General features: G+C 32.3%; 1 protein-coding gene across 2 annotated transcripts; it reads left to right on the top strand.

Annotated features, from left to right (window-relative positions):
• Positions 1–2,415: 2,415 nt before the first annotated feature.
• Positions 2,416–15,312, top strand: LOC145297557 (large ribosomal subunit protein uL2-like). 2 transcript variants are annotated; one of them, XM_080143561.1, is made up of 5 exons: positions 2,416–2,516; positions 6,189–6,333; positions 10,341–10,482; positions 12,957–13,175; positions 14,983–15,312. In XM_080143561.1, exons 2-5 carry the CDS (start codon positions 6,196–6,198, stop codon positions 15,261–15,263), a joined length of 780 nt encoding a protein of 259 aa, XP_079999687.1. In that variant the 5' UTR covers positions 2,416–2,516; positions 6,189–6,195; the 3' UTR covers positions 15,264–15,312. The 2 variants fall into 2 exon arrangements, with proteins under 2 accessions (XP_079999687.1, XP_079999688.1); XM_080143562.1 differs by having other exon boundaries at positions 2,512–2,568.
• Positions 15,313–15,680: the final 368 nt, after the last annotated feature.

Here is a 15,680-nt window from a genome sequence, read left to right as displayed (position 1 = left end):
TTGAGGTTTGTTGGTGTTGATACTATGCACTTTAATGACTTCTTATTAGAAGGAAAGAGTTTGATGGTTGAGAAGACATTTCCAAATATCCTAAACTGGCACTTGTACAGTTTAGTCAAGACATTCAAAAATGAAAATATCGAAAAAAAGGTTATATTGTACGTATTCATTTTGAGCTGAAGATCTCCGAAAAAAAATTTCACTTAATTTGATCGAGTAGTTTTTTTTGTGTTTTTTTTTTACAGCAGAAAAACACGTTTTTATGACAGCACGTTGAAGGTAGGCATCTTGGATTTTTAAAAATTTTTATTTCGATTTTAGAAACACCACGGAGAGATAACTCAATGTAAAGCGCTGACACTCCCTCCCCATCTTTAATACTAACTTTTCTTCCTAAAAATCAAACCTTTTGCTCGGTATCATAACAAATTGTTTTTTTGCTGTAAAACAAAAACTACTTGATGAAATTAAGTGAAAATTTTCTTTCGGAGAACTTAATTCCATAACAGATACGTATAATTTAAACTTTTTTTTTTTTTCGATATTTTCATTTTTTAATGTCTTGATTAAACTGTACAAGTACCCCTAAACTTGTAAACATTGTGCCGTACTCTATCAAAGGTTAGAAATGCAACTAAGCATCACTTTAGCCTTTGTACTCTTTAATTCAATCCTTTATTTCTTCCAGTTCAATCATCTCACAACCAAAATTCCATTGTTGGCATTTGTTTCCCACATGTTTTTCTAGTTAGGATTCTTTTTTTTCTTGAGTTCGGTAAAAGTTATTTGTTGTATTTTTTTCTCTCGATTTCTCGGTTGTTAACTATACTGCATGATTGCTTAATTTTCAAACCAAAGTATTTTTAGGGGAGAGGGGTCTTTAAGGGTTTTGATTTGGGCAAGATATTTTTGGAACAAACCAGTTTTAGAGAAATATTTTCAGTGAAAAACTTATACAATAAACAAAACAAATAATAAGTTTGGAGGCATACATTCACAAAAGATACATTTTATATATATTTAAGATACAAATTTACAGCATAAGAAAGACATAGAATGTTCGTGAATATTTTTAGAGATTTTGTAAAACAAGGGAATTCTTTAGCTGAGATATCAAAGTAACCAGAGTTGATAGTTTAAGAGCCGTGCATTACAGGAGTTATAAAATCGTAATTAAAACTTTTCCGCCTAATCATGTAAATCATATTTCATTAAAAGTCATTAATAAGAGACAACGTTCATTGGTTTCATATTAGAAAGAAAGTTCAGTGAAGAAAGTTTAGTATATTTCAATGCATAAATTTGCTTTTGAAAGGGCAGACTAAAGATTAAAGGAATTTGAGCCTTTTTTTTTCATTTTTCTTAAACTTTTTCTTCTAGGGGATGGGACATCCAACCAGATGTCTGAGATTTACCCCTATTTTAGTGAGTCCAACCAAGAGATCTTTTCAGGATTCTAGCCGGTATGCATATGTGTATGCTTTGAAAGTGTGAATATTGCATGTGACAATGAATGATAACGAGTTAAGAAGTGTGTATCTGTGTGTTCGCTAATGTGAGCAATTGTTGTGCGAGTGGAGAGATTCGTCAGGCACCGAGAGACGCCAGTTTGTGGACTTGGGTCAGCTGGGTTCTACTGGTTTATTGAAGAAAATCTTGCCCTTTTAAAAATTTGAAGTGGTTCCCAGAAAAGGCCATTTCAAATAAATTCAGAAAATCCTCTCATTGGTCCAAAATAAAATTACTTGTTTCAATTAAGGATAGTGTATGCGCAGACAGTGTGCACACAAACGAGTTTACGGACTTTGGTTTTGGATACTGAAGGTAAACTTTGGTGATACATATTACTAAATTGTCTAGCAATCTAGGTAATTTAATCTTGCTCCAACATCAAAATAAGACCCTAGGAGAATCCAAAAAAAAAAACAAAAAAAAAACCTTTTAGAATACCTCAAATTTACAGAAATATTATAAATTGCAATTTCATATAACCCTACCCCCTGACCTTTCAAAAATGTGAGTCATTTTCATTCAGTGTTCGTAAGAAAACCTTAGAAAATAATCAGAAATCTTTAAAAGCATTTTTAGATCATGCCAGGGGCAGATAATCCGAAACGGACGAAAACCTAACCAATCTGAAAAGATCCTGACTCTGAAAATAATTTTTTTTTTCTTCAAAGACAACGAAAACTAAATTATTTTGTTTTAGTTTATTTTCTATTACAAATAAAATGTTTATTCCAAATTACCATTTTTTAATTATTTATAATCATTAAAAAAAAAAAAAACAATATTAAAGGAACCATATTCATGTGATATAAAACCGTTTTATATGGAAGGTAAAAATAAAATACTTATAATATTTCATTTAAAAGAACGGTAAAATTTTAAATAGACTTAATAAATTATAAAAACATTAAGAAAATACGAAAATGCGGCTATATTAAAACCGGATGTACTAGTTTTTGTACATGCGCGTTAATATCTTCCTTTCTGATATCGCTGTCCTTCTAAATGTAAGCATAATTTTTTCTCTGTTGAATTTATCCTTAATCATCTTTTTAATATGTTAGTATTTTGCGTCAAAATCTTTATTATTTAAAAATTTATTCTTTCGTTTTATCACTTTACTTTGTTTTTACGTGTATATACTTTTTGTAAAAGAAATATTAAGGAAAACACTTCTCCATGTCGTTTCTTAAAAACATGGTGTATTTTACCCACGTTGGCTATTGCTCAATTATGTATAAAAATTAGATTCTTCCATTTATCTTTGCTTTTTTTTTTTCTTTTGCATCAACTTTTTGTGTTTTAATCAGTCGATTTTATGTGTTTTAACCGTACTTAATGCTTAAAGTCGTCAATATATTTTTCCCAGATCTATATAAATATATATTTGTCATCTATAAAAGTTCGGTACTTTAAGCTGAATACACGGACCGTGTCAAAATAATGTTTAGCAACCGATTTTTGATATAGGAAGGAGGGTATTTTAACTGTTCTTTATTTTCGCATAACCAATTTAATGAAAAAATGATACCGTATCTTTCAAAAAAAAAAAAAGAAAGAAAAAAAAAGCGATCTGTATATAAATGCAATTTTTTTTTTAAAGCTGCGCGTGAAAAATACAATTGAGTAATATTAATTTCGCCTTTTTACTCTTCAAAGATTAACGAACTTTCGAAGCTGCACTTTCTAAACAGGCGTCAGACATTTTTATCTTAAATTTAAGATAATTAAATGTCTAGTGTTCACTGTCATTTAGTAATCCTAAAGTGCTTTTGATTTGAAGTTTAATGGTATTATGGTTTTATTTCTTAATTGTTTATTTTTCGTAAATTTGCGCATCTACTCCAGTATTATGTATGTTAACTCTTCTCTTTAAACGCACGTGTTTACACACATTTTAAAAAAATAAAATTAAAAAATATTCTATTAAGAATCGCTCGAGAACATTGATCTTTTTCTTTTGTTTAGGCGCTCAGAAGTGTCCTGATGGTGAAATTATGCCAGCCATTAGGTATTAAGATTAAAAATGACCGATTTGTTTTTACCGACGTGACATTCTAAATTAACGTGTAGCTTGAAGTCTTTAAGTTCAGTTCTGGCTTAGACAGCAAGAGATCATAGTGTAGTGGGTTTGTTTTACTGTACACATAGATTCGAAAAAGTTGTCACAAAACAAATAAAGAACAAATGTTATCAAAGGTAGAAAAGTAACTTACCGTGCCTAACTGGATATGTTTTTATTGTTTATATAGGTTTATATTTAATGTAACCTGTTTATTCAGCTCGAAAAACAGTTTCCCGATGTATTGGAAAATTTAAAATGGCGGCCTACTCTCTTTCTGAGATAAGTTTGGGAAAATGAGTTATAAATAAAAAAAAAAGTCAATACTGTTAAAAACCCGCCGAATATGTCAGCCAATGTCACGGTAACATATATTGAGCGAGTTTCTTACAGTATTTTGTCTTTTTTTATTTTTATTTTTTATTTATAACTAATTTTCCCAAACTTACGCCACAAAGAGATAGTCGGCTGCCATTTTAAATTTTCCAATACATCGGTAAACACTGTATGTTTTTCGAGCTGAATGAACATGTTATATTAAATATAAACACTAAAAACATATCCAGTTAGGCAGAAAAGTAACTTATCTTGCCTTTGATAACATTTGTTTTATATTTGTTTTGACAACTTTTTCGAATCTGTGTACAGTAAAACAAACCCTATCAATTTAGTGGCCCAAACATAATGGGTTTAATACAAAAAAATAAGTACATGCGATAAATATTCTTGTTTTTGTTAAATATTAGTAAATGCGTAATCATGTCGAGTTAAAATATATTTAGTATTATGCTTGTATTCTTAACGGTTTGAAATCTGTACAGACATATGCTGAAATAATCACCATTACTTCTTTCGTTTGTATGACGATTTTCTTAATTATTTCAGCATATGTACACGTTTAAAGCATGTTTTTAGAAGTGTACAAACAATTTTGTTTACACGCTTTTTATCGTATTTTTTTTAATGCCACTAAACTAGTTTTACCAATCTTATCATGGAGGCCGCCATCTTGGATTAGTTTTTGGCTGCACATGCGCACACGAAGATTACTCGAATGGAACTGATTTCGGTGCTTTTCTGCCTTCGGGACAAGATCAAAGTGTAGTATCTGTTCTTCAGATGCTGCACTTCTATTTCTTGTTCTTTCGGTGGAGGAAAAATCCTTCACGACTGAGACAATTTTTTATTTTTGTACCTTTTCTCCACGTTAAAAAACGACCCTGGTGTCTAACTCTGTCCCGTGGGGAGGCATAGTAAATAGGTACACTTTATCGCCGAAATTGCATCAGCAGAAATTGGTACTCCTTGGGCGTTTGAGTTCCATGGCGACCAGCAGAATTTCTTAATGGTCGCTCCCTTACTCCCCCCCCCATTAGTCAAGTCGAACGCATGCGCGCATAACATCTTATTTGTATACTGACGTTGCCTTTCGCACTTTTACAAACATTTATTTACGTTGCCTTAACTCTTCATGAAAATACAAAAAAACTAAAACTAACCTTTTAAAAGTGATTATTCGAGTAAAATAAACTATTTTAATTATTAATAATTTAATTATAATACAATGACTTTGGGCAATTTAGTACCCTTCGTAAACTGGTTTTAAAATTCTTAGCAAATCCTTGTTTATTTATTTGTTTGTTTTTTAAGCTATTTACACAACTTTAAAGATTAAACCACTGTAATAACAAGTATAACGTTATTAAGTTGAAAAGTGAATTTGGTACGCTAAAACCTATGGAATCGAAAATGGCATTAAAAGATTTTGTTACCTTATTAATGGAATTTAAATGTTATGTCTTGCAATAGGCAACAAGGGAGTTAACAAATATATAACAAGTAAATGTTACCAAAGGCCAGATACTTCTACCTACTTGTATATGATTTGGGTTTTTTAACTTAAACATTCAAGTTTAAATCGCTAGTAATACTGACTGCTTAAAGTTCAAACGAAGATAAAGCAATATACTGATAGAAATCCATCCTATTCATTTTCATTACTTGTTGGCTCAATATTGGCATTATATATTATAATTACAATACTAAGTGATTTTTTTCCAAGTTAGGTGTAATGCTCCAATAATTTCAATTATCAATAGGAAACGGCAGAAATTTACAGAAAAAAAGAAAGCAATAATTTGAAAGATTTAAATCTCCATTGTTCACCAATAAAACTGCTTTACTTTTGTTTGCAAAAAAAAAAAAAAAGGTAAAACTATACAAACACCGTGACAGCGAATTACCCCTAACCCTAAACCCTAACCCTAAACCCTAACCCTAACCCTAATCCTAACCCTAACGCTGTCACGGTGTTTGTATAATAATACCAAAAAAAAATGGTAACTAGCTTTTGGGTTTCATAATGGGACAGTATTTCAAACAGCTGCTTTCTTGGTGCTTGTGCACTTTTGCCACCACACTATATTTTTTTTAAGGTTAGATTCGAGCTTCACAGAATAGTTACAAAACACCCTCCCCATGTTAAGAATGGATTTCAAAATCACTATTTCAACACTGGCAAAAGTGCACAAGTACCGCTTTCTTTTAAAAAAAAAAAAAAATGTGAATGTTGACCCAGTTATATTTATATATAAAAAGCATTTTTTTCTTTTTTCAGCTAAAGAATGGGGCGAGTTATTAGGTCCCAGCGTAAAGGTGCTGGAAGTGTTTTCCGTGCTCACACAAAACACAGGAAAGGAGCTGCCAAGCTCCGTCCCATTGATTTTGCTGAACGTCATGGCTATATCAAGGGTGTTGTCAGGGTAAGTTATCGGAACCTTTCACAAGAGACGATTTTGTATTTGTAAATATTAACAATAGTGGTTTTTAAAGTTGGGAGTACATCCCAGATCACATTAGCTTTTCTATGCGTCTTGGAAGTGTTATCAAACAGCTCTCAATTCTATCCAATTGAATGTTAAAAAAATATATATATATGTGTGTGTATATAAAATAGTTGTCTTTTTTTTTTTTTTTTTTTTTTTTTTTTAATAGTCTAAACCAAACCTTCTCAAATGATGAAGCTTTGATCAGAACCTGCGGTTTTTTTTTTTACATAGGCATAACTTATCGAGGCCTAGAGACCACTCGAGGATAAGGATTAAGAGTTTACAGACAATAATAATCGTTAATAATGGAAATTCGGTAAATTTGTTAACTTAAGTGGAACAGCTGATCAAGAACTTGTTTGAGTTGGACTTGGAAGACAACCATATTGTAGTCAGCTGGAAAGCAGGAACGCGGAAGATAATTCCACAGGCATGCAGTTCTAAGAAAAGCTTCGTTCATGGAATCTACGTTTAGGTTTAGGCACAGATTATGAGTGGGGGGAATTATTGATAGTTTTCAACTAGACGAGTGTTGTGAAAGTTTGGCAGGGGGGGGGGGCATAGCTTGAAGCTCAGTCGAGTACTTGCCATGAAAATAACGATAAAACGGAGACAAACTCCCAACATCTCTTCTGTGAGAAGTTGCAGGGAAGAGAGAAGGACATCTCTTACCAGGCTACGAAGTCTATTTTGAACTCTATCAAGGCAGGACAAGTCCTTTCTAGCAGCTCCTGCCCAGATGTGGCAACAGTACTTCATCCTTGGACGTACCTGGCTCTTATATAGATAGAGAATTGCATCAGCAGTGATCGATCTACTGGATCGAAAGAAGGATCCCACTAATTTTCCAGTGGCCTTGGCAACAAATTTGATGTATGTGGTCCATTTCAGATCAAGAGTAAAGGTCAAACTCAGAAGCTTGTCAAAACATGAGGCCTCCCCAAGACGAGAGCCATTCATTTCAGTTGATGCCAGATGGGGATCAGAATATTGATGTAAAGATAGAAGCTTGGTTTTAGATGCATTAAAAGTAACCAGCTACTCCTTAACCCATTGTACCACTTGCTCAAGATCAGAGGAGAGAGAATTAGAAAACTTGGTCGTTTTACGGTCTTAGATGTGCTACCATAGATGGTAGTGTCATCAGCATAAATGCCTACAAATGATGTAAGGATGTAATTTAGATCATTAATGTAGATCAGGAAAAGAGTTGGGCCCCTAAGGGACTCCAACATTAATACTGTGAGCTTCTGATTTTTGCCCATCAATTATTACTGTTATGAACCTATCAGAGAGAAATGATCAAGCGCAATTGCTCTAGAAAGGAAGCCTCTGTCGAGAGATTTGCTAATCCTATGAGATATAACTGTAAGCACATCTGCTGTAGATCTCGCAGAACGGAAACCATATTGTGTGTCACTAAGGTTATTTTTGCTGAGATGGTTGATTACTTCTCTATTTAACAGATTCCAGCAACTTATGATGCACAGAAGACTTATTGGCCTGTACTGAGAGGGGGATGAGCAATCACCTGAATTCTTAAATACAGGGCATACTGATGAGATTTTCTAGGGTGATGGGAAGCAATTCTCCTTAAGACAACGTTTAAACAGTTTTGTAAGCATGGGCACTAGTTCTGGTTGAAGTTTTTTGAGTACTATAATTGGAATACCGTCAGGGCCATTTGCTTTACTGGAATAAAGGTTTTTGATTAGCTTGGCAACATCAGATATTTGTATATCACATAGTGTGTTTTCTGATACAGGAGGAAATATTGGGAGTTGGCGGCCTTGGTTTAGCTGCAAAGTTCTTGGCAAAGAGTTTGGCTTCGTCTGATGCTGACAAGATTACCTCAGATCCGTTGATGATAGTTGCCTACTATTTAGCTGTATTAAATGTGTACATCTTATAGATTATGTAATATTATTTTGTAGGGTTGGAATAATTTTGATCCAATTATTCAATTCTGGTCTACTGGAATCTCCTGCATTGGGAGGGGTGGGTCAAAAAGCAGTTTTAACGAGTATAATCCATCTGAGATAATTGTTATTTTGGTGATAGGTTACAACGTCCAATAAAAAAAAAAAAAAAACGAGTTGAAAATAAAAACAAATAAATCTTACCAAAGGCAAGGTTACTTTTCTGCCTACCTGGATAAGATTTTTTTGTTCTCTTGTCTCTCTTTCTCCCAAAGCACAAAAAAACAGGTTTCATTGTACACGAACTCTTAAAACTAGAATATAAAAATAAAATACTGGTAAAAACACATCCGATAAATATCATCAATTATGCAAAAATGTGCTACCAGTGTATTAATTCCTGAGCCAGCTTGATCACATTTCTAATGATATATTTTTTTTTTCGTATCTTTATTTTAATAAAAATTTGCTTTTAATGTTGCATGTTGGTCATGCAAGTACTTTCATTTCTTGCATTAGATTTGTTAGCTTTGAGGTGCCATTGCGTGAGTTTACTTATTCGGAATTTTCTTTGCCTGTCTTTTCCTCTTGTATTTATTTAATTATATTTAAACATTTGAAATTGTTTATTGGCTGAATATTTTTTTTTTTTTAGTATCTGATTGTTAAAAATAACATTAACAGTGATGAACCCAAATTTCTTCACTTTGACCTGAAATATTTGTGTGGAAAAAGAGTTCTGAGTATTGTGTAAGACATATACAAATTGTTTTTAAATTGATCCGGTATTGTCCGGAGATAATCTATAAAATGGTTCAGTTGTTGTATTTCAAGGGAAGTAATCTATCTTGTTAAGAATGGTGAAACGTTTCTTTTTTTTATTTTTAATCTAAATTTCTTCATGTTAATCTGTAGTATTTTTACATTATGAAAGTTATTTTAAAATTATGATTCTAATGGTGGGAAGTATTCCTGTTTTCTCGGTGCAAATTTATCTAACAGCTTTTATATTGAAATTTTTTCATTTTATTTTTTTTAAGTGCTTTATTGTGTGATTTCCATGAAAGAAAATCATGAATTTTTAGAAGTCCATTAAGTGTTTAGACTGCTTTTACGCTGTTGTGTATTTGTTCATAGATATACAGGGTGTTCCAAAAATCTTGGGCCCATTTTGACATTGAATATCTCAAACTATTAAGGATATAAAAACGCATCTGATATATTCAGAAAGCTTGTAATCTCAAGTTTTACATGAAATGTTCAATCTAACCACCATTGGTCAACTGACACATGAAACTGATAATCTTGTATTATTGTACTACCATGGATACCCGGCGTTGCCCAGGTCGACATGAAGTTCTGTTTGGACACAGCTGCTATACATATATTAAGCAGTTTTTCATTATTATGTCAACTCCATCGTAGCCCCCCCCCTCCCCCGTTTTTTAATAAATGAACAGATGCCGGCACCCAGGCTCGAACATGAAATGTGAAAGAAGGGAAGAAGACAAAAAGTTACTGGCAAGTGTTTATGACATGACATTGCGAAATAGGTTTTAAAAACTTAGCTTTAGTTAATTCCGCATGCGACGTGTGGCAACAGCGATGTAAAAACCAGTTGACCATCACAATCTTTATTTATAATTTTCACATATGCATCCGAGGCATTGCTCTTTCAGATGGTACTGGTTTCAACCTTGTTAGATGTGGATGACAAACGTTTTTAGCAGACATATAAACACAGACAGGTTTCCTTTATTATAATAGATGATAGATTACAAGGATTCTTAAGAAATATATGAATGAAATTTACAATGATGAACCAATTTTCTTCACTTTGACCTGAAATATTGGTGTGGAAGAATGAGTTCTGAGTATTGATTAAAAGGATATAAAAATATACCAACTGAAATTTAATGTGTAAGTCGGACATTTGTTTAATGAATTAAGAATTGGGGTTTTGTATATAAATATTATTGTCAGTGTTGTGTGATTTTTTTTTTTTTTTTTTTTTTAATTCAGGACATCATACATGACCCTGGACGTGGAGCTCCTCTTGCTCGTGTGAGCTTCAGGGATCCTTATCGTTACAAGCGTAAGACCGAAACTTTTGTATGTGCCGAAGGATTGTACACCGGACAATTCTTATATTGTGGAAAGAAAGGTATGCATTTTTTTCACTTTGCTTCCTACCTTAATTAAGTATTAGTTAACCAATTTGATTTTCTATGGCAGATACTAAGGACTCTGGGAATGAATATTCTGCACCAAAAAATTATAATTTAATAAGAGGGTTGGTATACTGTAGGTACGGGCAAAAATATCGAATAAAGATGGGGGGGGGGCTAGTTTTTTATCATAATTTTTTTGTAGGTTTCTGACTACTTTTTTATTGTATTTGAAAGATTAGAGACTAAAGTTAATTTCCAAAGGGAACAAAAATATTTGTACATGTGAAAAAAAAAAAAAGAAATTATGAAAAATGTTATCACTGAGCTAACCAATTCAGCTAAATTTTGAAGTTAAATCAATTCTATGTAAAAATCCTTTAAAAGATAAATATTAGTTTTCTGGATCTATTTCAAAGGTAATTAATAAAGTCCTAAGATACTAAATAAAATTTAAAAAAAAAAGCTTAATTTTAAAAAAAACTGAGTAATTCTGCAGTTCGCAAAATCGCAACTAATAAAGTTTTCTAAACATGATTATTACGGAAGCCCAAAATTGTGGCCAATCAAAACGCGGTTTCAAAATGGGGTCATGATATTAAAACCAGGCAGGGTGGCAAGTTTTCTCTATTTTTCCAGATATGTGCATCTGTACATTCCTATCCTGAACGTTTGTATAATTTTTTAATTGAATTATTTTTTTTTTATGTCCCTGTTTTTAACAAAAATTTTAATTATTGTTTAAGATTATATGAAAACTTTAAAAAGATGTTTTTGCTATTATAAAATTTTGTGTGAAAATATTAAATAATCAATGCTTAATTCAGTGGTAATATCAGTAGTTAGATTCTTCGAGTTATAAATTATTATATAAATTTTTTAAATTGTTGGCTTAATCTTTTTTTTTTATTTATTTTTTTTTTTTTTTTGCATGGTGCAGAACTCAAATTTACATGTTATGGCCTAAAATTGCACCGGGGTTTTTTTTTTTTTTTTTTTTTTTTTTTTTTTCATCAGGATTTGACATCTGGGGACTTTGGGGGCTAAATGGGTTGGGTGGGATGCTGAACTTAGTCATTTTTTATGCTACATGCTTTCATTTCTCCTTCCCACTGATTGTCTACAGATGTAACATGTAGATTTTCAAAGTATTTGCTTGAATTTGATATGTTGTGTACGTTTGTATGATCACATTGTCACACCAGTTCTCATTAGCTCTCTGAAGTTGAGCCTTGTCTGTACTAGATACGTTACCATTTGGGAATACGAAGTGTTGTATGAGGACATCATTTTCCCTGATGAGGATATACATACAACTGGGAACTGCTTATGAATTTCATACTCCCATAAAACTTCCTCCTTCGGAGAGAGCTGATTAGTTTTGATTTTGTTTGATATATATATAGTACAGACATAACTCTAACCCCCTTTAAAGTGATCTCCCCTAGCTGCAATGCACTTGTACTATTCCAACAACTTCTGGAAAGCCCCAAAGAAGTCCTCTTCATCAATGACTCATCACAGCCACTTTCATCTCCTCAATTGTCTCAATGACAGCCTCTAAGGTTTTCCTTGAGCTTAGGGAATAACCAAAAGTCGCAGGGAGCAAGGTTTGATGCCCATATATTGGTCAATAAGTCTATGGCAAGGATGAAGTGATAAAGTGTCCTCACATCCAGATTGCATTTTCGAGGTTCATCAGCTGTGCCAATCAGGCTTTAGTATTGTATTCCAATTTCTGCTGTAGCTGTTCGTTTGAATGTGAAATTGTAAAAATGGATCAGTTATCTCAGAAGATGTAAAGCAATAACATACTGGATTCTAGTCTGACAGTTTTAAATGCTTGTACAAAAAAAGGCTTGGAAACTTGATTAATGCATTAAAACATTTTTTTCATAAATGAAAGTGACAAAAAAAAAAACCCTGAAAATATTTGTATTGATATTTTTATCAATACAAAATATTTTCAGGATTATTTCATGAAACTTTATAGGGTGGGTGAGTAATTAACAAAATAAAATGCTGTGATATGAGCTGTACATTTTACATAAATTTTTGTAGTTTATGAATGCAATATGGTTTGATGACATAGGATGTAAATAATGTTTGCATCTTCAGTTTTTGTCAAGGAACATAATCGGCATAAAAAGATAGAACAGTTTGTAGGGAAATGTTATGCTGTCTTATGGGGTAAATGAAAATGCAATCATATCTAGTGTAGCGGATTAGGGTTGTAGAAATGCCAACATGGTGAATCTTGTATGAAACAAGACAATCGTCAGGATGGAATCTGTCTTAGCATTCTTTATAAAAGATTTGAATTTTTTTTTTTTTTTTTTCAGATTCCAAATGTAAGAACTAATTTATTGGTCAGTTGTGCGATTTGTGTTTATATGGGTAGTATATATATTGAACAATCATTTAAATTCTAAAAATTTTCTTTTTAACTAATAAATTTTACTCTCTTCAGCTACCCTTCAAGTTGGCAATATCCTCCCTTTGGGTGCTATGCCTGAAGGTACCATTATCTGCAGTGTTGAGGAAAAGACTGGTGACCGTGGTAAGCTGGCTCGTGCATCTGGAAATTATGCTACCGTTATTTCTCATAATTTGGAAACCAAAAAATCCAGGATCAAGTTGCCATCTGGTGCCAAGAAAATTGTTTCTTCAACTAACAGAGCCATGATCGGTAAGTTTGTTGGCTGTGCCAATTATTTCATATTCATTGTCTATTTAAAGAAAAAAAATATCATAAAATATTGTATGGTGATAAAATACAATAGTTTTCTTTTTATATTTATTTATATTTATATATATATATATATATATATATTAGAAAATCTGCAGATTTTCAATGTAAACAACTAAAAAAATAAAAAAAACATTTTTTGCTCAAGGAGATTTTAGATTTTAATAACTAAAGATCAAAACATTGTCATGTCAGTCTTGTATGTCTGTATAAAATATAAAGGGTTTTGTAGCAAAATCCGATGTATGACCAAACAAAAATTAAATGTGCATTAAAACAAAAGCTGTATATGCAGAGACTTAACCATTAGCAATACTTACATTATTTTTCAAGGTAACTGCCAAGGAAGAAGAGTTGATCATGTTGTGGGTGTGTTTATTGGTCTTAGCCTTGATCACATCATAAAAAAAATAGTAAAGAAAGATGTAGTCATGTGAGGAGACTGGCCATGAGTTTAACGACTAATAGTGTAAAACATCGTCAAATTGCTACATCTGAGTCATCTTGACCTTGTGTGCAAGAGACGATTTTTGCAGAAGGGATGAAAGATGACTAAAATTCATGACTGGCTAATTTGTTTGGGATTGAATTATACACATAAAAATACTGTTCAGATGCTCTTTTCAGGGCATGTAAATTTCAATTACTGCTGAGTTTGCATTGTTAAAAAAAATTTTTTTAATTTATTTTGCATTCTGTGTGTTTTAGTGTAATGGTGATAAAAAGGTGCTAATACAAGACAAGTAACATTTAGTAATGGATTCATCAATCTGTTCCAATTTGCATTTGGGACACTAAAATTGAATCAACTGAATCGTTTCATTAAAAACAAAAATGCACACTGCAATAAAGGAAAAATGTCCTATTTCCCCACCACCACTTTCCGGTTTCTTCTTGCTATATGCATACACATATCCGGTTTATTTTTATTTTTTTCTGTTATTCCCACACCTCTATGCATTCAGGTCATGAGTGAGAAGAGGGGGTTGTTCATCAGGATGCTTTTTCATATTATTGGAATGTTATTAATCCAACATGCAACACTTTTGGTAGGAATTACCAGTAAATATGAACTGGTAGTACGTAATGGTGATGTGCTTATTGAATAGATTGAGCAGATGCCATTTTATTTTTCTATAAGGGATTTGTAAGCATTCATCAAATGTAATCAGTTATTTTGGAAATTGCTTCTGATTAGTCAAATTGTCAGAAGGTTAAGAGTAGGAGCAGTGATTTTGTGAGGAAGCCATAATTGATTAACAATATGTAAATGAAACCATGACCCCCCCCCCCTTTTTTTTTTTTTTTTTTTGAGATGTGGATTTAATAAATGGAATTTCCCAGTAAATGGAGTATTAGATTTTTTTATAACTAAAATATACTTCTATTTTAAAGCATAAGTGCAGGAGAGTCAGTTTGGTCGGAATTAATGTTGAAAATTAAAACATTAAATTAAAACCAATGTTTTTTATAAGCAAGCGTTATGTACTGGCAGGATGTGTGACCAGTACTTAACCCTATAACGTTTGTATAATTGTTATTGAAATGCTTTTAATGTTAATATTTGATTGTGATCGTTTTAACCAGCAGGAAAATCCAACCTTGCTCAGGATTGTATGGGATTTTTTTCATGTTGCTTTTCAAAAAAGGTCAAATATCTCAACTGAACGATAAAAATGTAAAATGAAAATCATATTTTCTATTTATGAAAAACAAGCCCTGCAACTGTGTGTGTTTTCTATTTTAGGTATTATTGCTGGTGGTGGTCGTATGGATAAGCCTTTGCTGAAAGCTGGTCGTGCTTACTACAAATACAAAGCCAAGAAGAACTGTTGGCCTAAGGTTCGTGGTGTGGCTATGAACCCTGTAGAGCATCCTCATGGTGGTGGTAATCATCAGCATATTGGTAAAGCTTCTACAGTCAGACGTGATACATCCGCCGGTAGAAAGGTCGGTCTTATTGCTGCCCGTCGTACTGGTCGTCTCAGAGGGTCCAAACAAGTAACTGGCAAGACTGAAAAAGAATAAACACATGAACTATAGATGTACAGACGACAATAAACATGAATGGAAGAAATTTGTTCGTTTACTTTTTTTTTCTCTCTCTCTGTTTGGAGAGTGCTCTAACATCATTGGTAAATGACCCTTTAAGTTATATGTTCTTTTATGACTTACAAAGTTTCATTGTCCTCTATTTCACTTGTGTTGACTGGTAGCTTTTTTTTTTTTTTTTCATCTGGAAAAGGACAAATACAAAAAATGTAAACAGTAAAATGTCAAATAATTGACATGTCTTGTTTCATGCTACTTTTAACAAGATATAAAATGTTCAGTTAGGTTTTAAAATTTAGATCTAAATAGCATTTAAGCTGAAAAACACAACTGATTCTGATTATCCAGTTTTCGTAATTTTTTCTTTTTTTAATACTTAATTTTGGCAGTTGA

This window comes from Euprymna scolopes, chromosome 18 (genome assembly GCF_053919585.1).
Source record: "Euprymna scolopes isolate OS-2025 chromosome 18, ASM5391958v1, whole genome shotgun sequence".
NCBI lineage: Eukaryota > Metazoa > Mollusca > Cephalopoda > Sepiida > Sepiolidae > Euprymna > Euprymna scolopes.
Note: the sequence above shows the minus strand (reverse complement) of the source record. Positions and strands in the feature narration are given on the sequence as shown.